Here is an 8,381-nt window from a genome sequence, read left to right as displayed (position 1 = left end):
TGGTTTAGCTTTTAAAACTGCCTTGGAAATATGAGAACACGGCTTTACAGAGAGGTGTTATAATTGCCATGTTATGTACATAATAATGCTTACATGTAAACATTAAATGGAATAAACTATGATCTAATTGACGTGACTTTGTTACAATATTCAACATATTTTCCCGAATTTTATTCTTCTAATTTTCGTTGTCTGTGTTGTACAGTTAGTACCACGGAAATATGAGGCACCGGTATATGTAACACTACCATTATCAAGAGATTATAGAATAACTGTGAACGGAAATGGAAATGGACTCTATCGTGTATTATATATCGTCTCTTGTTTATATAAAATATCTTATAATACAACAATATATGTATCATAATGTATATTATTGTGTAATGTATGAGTCTGGGGACAGTCTCAGACTGTGAGTTAAAGTAGGACTGTATGCTTTACAATCACAAGGCATACATGAAAGTGCCGCAAAGATTGGTAGAAAGAACTGTATCGGAGCTATATCCGAGACGAAACGCTCGGTGTAATCGACTACAGTTGCAGTGTCACTGGTTGAAATGCGGTAAACAGTATCCTTCAAAGTCACGAATAACTAGAGAAAGATGTTGAGGAATCAAGAAGAAAGTATCAAGGTGGTACAGTGTACGACGTACATTGGCCACATATCGAATCATCAAAGCGGGGTTTTGGTGGACATTAATGTTCAATGAGTGGTAACCTTTGCAAAGTGATATTTGCAGTACTTGACTGACTACTTGAGGGTTGTCTGATGATAGCTCCTTCCCGACTGGCAGACTGGTGTTTTGGTGATTATTAGGATTGACTTTATGACTGCTTAGTGTGAGTGGTTATATTGAATTATTGTCTCTTCAGACCCATGTCAACGTCGATGATAATTCCGTTTGATGACTTCTTGACTGGGATGAATTTGCGAAGAAACATCATGTTGTTCTCTTATCCCTCCTTTCGCCGGGCCTGAACGGTCAATTTGACGAAACTAATGACTTGACCAGTCTATTCCAATTTCAAGGACGTGGTTCTGTCTTATTCTGCACTACAACATGATTACCGACAAAATGTGTGAATAGCATTTTTGTATGGGTAAACAGACGTTCATCAATACTCATGTGGCGCTGCATTAAAGGAGCTGCACGTGTCGTGTCCATAGTGTCTCATGCCAGGCATCATTTTGTGCGTTCTTTGGGGATTCCGGTTTTCTCTAATTTTTAATCAGGAATACCATACGTCACAAAGACATGGCGTAGTGTCGGTATCAGGTCATTTGTCCAACACAATCCTTTGTTTTATTATAGGTCATTTATGACGGCCAGATAAGTTGATCTCCTGAAGTAAAAGAAGTATATATAATTTACTAGTAGTATATATTCACAGTGAAATGGGTAGTCTGGAGAGTGGAGACGATAGTGTAGCGGATGTCACACATGGGTTTGATGGGGCTGTGCGCTTATAGTTACCGTAACTAGACCGCGGATCTAATGAAGGGACAGGTCCCTAGTCAAAACATTAATGACTTTGCCTTCGAAATCATACTTTGGTGCGCGTAATCTGAGAAAACTTCCTCGCAAAACGAAGTCGGTATCGTCTACAGTTTGAAGAGCATCATATCTGGCGTAATGTATCAGATATTTCAAAACAACACAAGGAATACCAGAATAACAGATTTCTTATCCAGGCTTTCAAACACAGAAAATGCAGATAACGCAACATAGTTTTTTAGTTTCAGTCTGGTAATCTTTTGAGAAACAAACCGATGACAGCGTACATTATATCATAAGGTCTATCTATCGCACTGCTCACATGTGGTAAACGTCCTGGACAGGTAGGATTTGAGGAGGAAATCCTGAAGCTTTCCACGATTAGCGTTTGCAGCTGGGAACGGTAGCTTGTTATGCAGTTTTTGGTAACTTTTGACGTGGGGGCCAAGAGTATATCCTGCACCGCTTACATGTCAGCTGGTGGATCAACTTGCTACTCGTTAGTGGTGATAGCTGTGCTCAGAAATGAGTTGCAGATGATGTCAAGGTAAACACAAGTTTCTCTGCTGATGAGCAGTTTTACAGCCGAGTCGGTTACATACGTCATCTAATGTGGTCTCCACGCATATCTCTTCCTGAGATACAAAAAATAATGGCTCAAAGTATCTTGATGTCATCACTGGTTCCAGTGTACATCTTCATCGTTACTGGAAGCAAGTGTGATTGGTGTAGCCATAGCGATGTATAAATTAATGCCAGGTAATCAACTTTGACTTCCGGTGTCAGTCGTAACTATTATTGAGATGATATATTATATTCTGCAGGGCTGCCCATAATGTTATATTCACAAATATATGTGGTCTAGCTAAAGTTTCGTCCAAGCTTAGTATCAGTTAATGTGTCCACGGAAATAGATATCGGCATATATTCCAGCTTGTAGGATGCGGTTGGTTGCGATTGTACGGTTGAGTGCATATCTACTTCCAAACCGATAAGTACGACCTTTGACAACAGCGTCAGTGAAACAATTCTTTGGCTCAATTGTCTTGGGCGTTCTTACTTTCATTAGTATTGTCCCCTAGTCAGAATATTTTCTGAAGCTTTCACATCTTTTTTACGACTTATGAGCTAACAGTGCTCTCGTCTGGTACGATTGATTCATGAAATGGTTTCTGGTTTAAAAATCGAAATAAGCACTGAATTTGAAACAAAATAAAATAATTATTATGTATTCGCACGGATATGACTCGAATAATAACAGAATGATCAGCTATTTGAGTTTATGTTACATTGGCGTTCCATACATATATAAATTGCCCATGATTATGAATAATCGGCGAGGTGTTTCAAGAAGATCATTTATGGTTATTGAAATTATACATACTGACATTCCTGGGAAAATTCTATCAGTAATAGTCAATTTTGTACAGCAAGTTGGTTATTTTAAGTTATATTTTTAGCAGTTTTTGATGTTTACTTCACGTTAGTGTAAATATATGAATACACACATTCGTGACACATATATTTACTGATAAATCTTTATCGGCCTTCAAATTGGATAAATTTAAACAACAGGTTGGTATATTCTTCTTTCTATGTTCTTCAATAAGAATGCATCTACAATGTATATGTAACTGTTTGGTGTTGTTGTGCGGCGTATTTTTTCTTATTTGCTCTAAAACTTGATAAAGTTCATGGCTATTGCAAACTCGAGTGCCTCCGCATTTTAAATGTGCTGTTGTAATGTTTATTTAACGTGTTCAATGATGGTTTTAGAACTGACATGTATTGCTGGTTGACTTTAAATATGGTTTATCTTGTTATTCATGCAGTAATTTTATAATAGAAATATTTTCATATATTTAAAAAAAAATGTCCAAGTTTTATTTTTTATGTAGAGTCAATACTGTATTATTATAATAAAATAACAGACATTCTCTTGATTTTTTTTTTAGATTATGTTTTGATATGTTATATTTCACGAGAAAAAAGTACGTGTACGTTTTATTTATTTCAATCTCATTTATTAGTACGTATTTACAAAATTAAATGCCCCCCGTCTGACCAATTTAATTTTGTAAATACGTACAAATAAACTTTAACCTATACTAAAAATATGATTACATATGTTTACCTTTTTAATATGATGCCAATTTATGATTTGTCAGGGACATAACTGAGGCGCAAAATTAAGATAAATACTTTAATAGGAGTAATAAACCCATTACAAAATGATCCTGTGTTAAAGTTTCTCAGGTTGGCGATGTAAGGTCATTATTTATTTGATGCTACCTTCTGCTAAAATTCAAAATTTCGAGACAAAATAGAAAATTCACGCAACGTGATTCGTATGTTGAGAATTAAGACAATTATTGTTTTAGAAAAATGACAGAGGAAGAAGCGATTCCTGCTGATATAGATGTGATAGCCAAGTGTACATGTAAGATTAAAACTACAGATTATAATGTCCGTCTCACAGACACTGAATTTAGGTGGCATATATCAGGCAACAAACAACTGAAAGGTAAAACAATGTATTTAAGTACTACAAATTTGGTGTAGATTGTTTCAAAGGGGACAAAAGTTTTACATCATAAGTTAAAGTAACTATCATAAATTAAAGTAACTTAGTAACATATTGATATTAAATAGTGACTTTAAAAAATCTATAGATTTTTTTTTTCTGAAAACAAAACCTTTTTTAATCTAGAAAAATAAAGTATTGTATCGAATTAATTTAGAGGTAAGCATTATATGTGTTTTTCTTCATGTTCAAACTGTTAGAACAAGGGCAGTGAAGCTTTTTATAATCTAATAAAATAAAAAAAATGTCATTTTAGGTGGTATTTTATGAAAACAAACATACGCATGTATATATTTGCAGGACTTCAAGTTGTCAGAGTAGTTGACATTTTAGCTGTAACTCTGGACAACTCTACAAAAACAGAAATCGACAAGAACGGTGTTAGCGTTTCGTATGTGAAACAAGGAAAAAAGTTAATTTTGAAATTATGTTGTGTTACATTCACATCAGGCGATTCACAAATTGTCTCAAACTTATATCAACAGATATCGACCTTAATCAGGAAAAGTAAGGGTTTTATTATATAATAATTGTTCTTTAACTTTCGTAATCTTATATTCATTTAATTTTTGTTATTGAATTTTAATTCGGATCGAGCCGCCTTTTATTACCAGACATAGAGTAACTCTTTACAAAACGTTTGTTTTATTTTTACTGTTCTCTAAAATTGCACTGTGTCAGAATGTATCTATTCTATGTACGTGTATTCGTTTCTCCCTCGATGTAAGGTATAAAATATTATATGATTATAGTTGAACAGAGACCTCGGAAGTTATTAGTGTTGATTAATCCAGTAAGTGGAAGAAGCAAAGGTAGATCTACATATGAACAAAAGGTGGCACCTATCTTTAAGGAGGCTGGAATTGAGACAGATGTTATTGGTATAGAAGTGTGGTATTAACTTGTAAAATAATGCTTTATTTATTTAATAATTTATTTATTTATTTTGGGGGCGAGTGGGGGCATTTGCAAATGACATGAAGTCGAGAAGAATGCATATAAAAGTGAAGTGAAAGCAATTATTCTTCTCGTATTAAACTGCGTCTGTATCTTTAATATTTCAGTGTTATTATGACAGCATCAAAATTGTTTAATAGTTTGTAATGTAAATAATAAAAGAAATACCACAACTCCGATTAAGATATCAACTTTTATTGTTATAGATTTTATCCACGTTAAAATATTTACTCACATTAAAAATGCATGCATGCTGGTCTCAAAAAAGAAAGAAAACAAAATAGATAAGTTTACGAGGCTTATTTCATTTGTATCTTTGGCAAACACCAAGGTTGGCTAAAGAAAAGATTTTGTATAAGACTAGTAAATATACTTTAAAGATAATAAAAATAAACGTAATATTTTATAGTAAATATACTTTAAAGATAATAAAAATAAACGTAATATTTTATAGTAAATATACTTTAAAGATAATAAAAATAAACGTAATATTTTATAGTAAATATACTTTAAAGATAATAAATATAAACGTAATATTTTATAGTAAATATACTTTAAAGATAATAAATATAAGCGTAATATTTTATAGTAAATATACTTTAAAGATAATAAATATAAACGTAATATTTTATAGTAAATATACTTTAAAGATAATAAATATAAACGTAATATTTTATAGTAAATATACTTTAAAGATAATAAATATAAACGTAATATTTTACAGTAAATATACTTTAAAGATAATAAATATAAACGTAATATTTTATAGTAAATATACTTTAAAGATAATAAATATAAACGTAATATTTTATAGTAAATATACTTTAAGATAATAAATATAAACGTATTATTTAATTTTACCCATGAAATATGGTGCTATATCAGTCAAATATATTTCATATTTTTTAAAAATAAATATGAAAAATAAATATGAAAGTGGGCGGAGTCAAAACTCATATTTATTTTAACGGACTTCTTTCGCCGTTTTCTTTTGAAAAATCTGATAAATACAAAACAACTTTTTCTTGAATTTTGTTTTGAAAACTGTCTAGAATGATAGAAAATGGTCTAACTAAGAAAATTAATCCGAACGCCCAATATCTTTTATTCAGTAATTGACGCTGTACAGACGTTTTAAAGAGTTGTTTTACATGACGTCACAATGTTGCGCCAAGCAGCGCGTGCTTACGCATAAATTACTGCGCGCTGTACAATTGCAGTTGGTAGCAAGCAAGGGGATTCGTTACCATTTTCTTTGATAATGAAATTAAATAAAAAGGTTATTTTTTTCGTTTTTCGTGAAATATGGTATATATTTTCACTCAACATGATAAAATGCCACATATTTTCACTCGCCGTACCGGCTCGTGAAAATATGTGGCATTTTATCATGTTTCGTGAAAAATATATTTCCATATTTCACTCAAAACGAAAAAATATCCTCTTAATATTTTATAGTAAATATACTTTAAAAATAATAAATATAAACGTAATATTTTATAGTAAATATACTTTAAAGATAATAAATATAAACGTAATATTTTATAGTAAATATACTTTAAAGATAATAAAAATAAACGTAATATTTTATAGAAAATATACTTTAAAGATAATAAATATAAATAAACGTAATATTTTATAGTAAATATACTTTAAAGATAATAAATATAAACGTAATATTTTATAGTAAATATACTTTAAAGATAATAAATATAAACGTAATATTTTATAGTAAATATACTTTAAAGATAATAAAAATAAACGTAATATTTTATAGTGAATATACTTTAAAGATAATAAATATAAACGTAATATTTTATAGTAAATATACTTTAAAGATAATGAATATAAACGTAATATTTTATAGTAAATATACTTTAAAGATAATAAATATAAACGTAATATTTTATAGTAAATATACTTTAAAGATAATAAAAATAAACGTAATATTTTATAGTGACACAAAGGGCTCATCATACGGAGGAAATATTATCAACCTATGATCTCAACTCCATCAACGGGTAAGTTAACGCCAATAAGTTTCTCCGCAGTGTAGTTTTGCATTTACATTGAGAGAAATAAAAGAAATAAAAATAATTATTAACTTTTTAACGTTTTTAACATAATGTTATCTCCTTTTGGATTTTGATTTTTGAACAACCTTTACCATATATTCCTGAAAGGATACAAGCCAAAAGATATTCGACTTGTTTGACAATTTTTCTGTCAGGGTTTAAACATTTAATGTAATGATTTTTTCCAGATGAATAATTATTATCATGTAAGAAGGCTATCATTCTATGTAAATATGTAAGATTTAGAGAGAATAATTCACTGTCTGATAAATGATATATATAAAAATTTGTATTTGTAATTGAACCATTTCTGATGACACGTATTGATTTAATAATCTGTAATTGCACTATATGTATATTTTGAAATTTCTAGATTGGTGTTGGTAGGTGGGGACGGGTTATACCAAGAATGTGTAAATGGTCTTATGAGACGCCTAGCAACAGAACAAAATGTTAATATTGATGATCCTGATGAAACTGTACCGGCCATTGATATCCCTATTGGAGTGATACCATGTGGTAGGTACCTACTAGTATATACAATATACAGTCTGATTGGCATGTAGTGTAGCGTTAATTATGAGATGATTTTAATCAGATTGATACTTTATAATACATGGCGGGGTGCTAGGCGAAACCACGATTATACGACAAATTGTGTCGTTATTTTGCCTAAAGTTTCTATTGTGTTTTGGTGTTTTTTTTGCCTAGCGCACGCGAAGTGAAAATACATTGTACAAATTAGCCACCATATCAAACTCGCTGCATTAGGTTAAGCAATGAGGAGTTGATTAAACACTATTTTAGATGCCAGAATGATGTCAACATTACATCATTATATTAATATTTGTATTGAATACATACGATACATATGTACACATGGAATTCATGTATGTAACAATCAACACTACATATGTTTCCATATTTTATCATACATCTTTACCATTTAACTTGTTTAGTCATTCAAAAATATGAAATGGTTTTAGTAAACAACTATGTTGATTGGTAAAATATTTTATAATGTATTTATATAGGTACTGGCAATGGAAGAGCATTAGGGTGTTATGGTAATTGCGATGTTGTAACAGCAGCTTTGTCAATTGCAATAGGTAAACAGTTTAAGTTATACTATATGTCCTTCCTTAGTTCTTGCAATATTGATGTTGCTGTATGTATACAAATTCAAGAACATTCTCGGATTTTGTATTGTTCTGCTTGTTTGTTTTCACCTTAAGCAAAATTTGTACAATATTCAATAAAGACTACTAT

General features: G+C 30.7%; 1 protein-coding gene across 1 annotated transcript in view; it reads left to right on the top strand.

Moving 5' to 3' along the window:
• Positions 1–2,889: 2,889 nt before the first annotated feature.
• Positions 2,890–8,381, top strand: part of LOC132727945 (ceramide kinase-like) — a 31,977-nt gene continuing 26,485 nt past the window's right edge. Inside the window, exons 1-6 of the mRNA XM_060713548.1 lie at positions 2,890–3,071; positions 3,878–4,020; positions 4,381–4,587; positions 4,833–4,961; positions 6,995–7,058; positions 7,486–7,631. Coding sequence (XP_060569531.1) covers positions 3,882–4,020; positions 4,381–4,587; positions 4,833–4,961; positions 6,995–7,058; positions 7,486–7,631 — 685 coding nt within the window. The 5' untranslated portion in view covers positions 2,890–3,071; positions 3,878–3,881. The remainder of the gene's footprint in view (positions 3,072–3,877; positions 4,021–4,380; positions 4,588–4,832; positions 4,962–6,994; positions 7,059–7,485; positions 7,632–8,381) is intronic.

The sequence above is a fragment of the Ruditapes philippinarum genome, unplaced genomic scaffold (genome assembly GCF_026571515.1).
Source record: "Ruditapes philippinarum isolate M1 unplaced genomic scaffold, ASM2657151v2 ctg2323_1_1_1_1, whole genome shotgun sequence".
NCBI lineage: Eukaryota > Metazoa > Mollusca > Bivalvia > Venerida > Veneridae > Ruditapes > Ruditapes philippinarum.
Note: the sequence above shows the minus strand (reverse complement) of the source record. Positions and strands in the feature narration are given on the sequence as shown.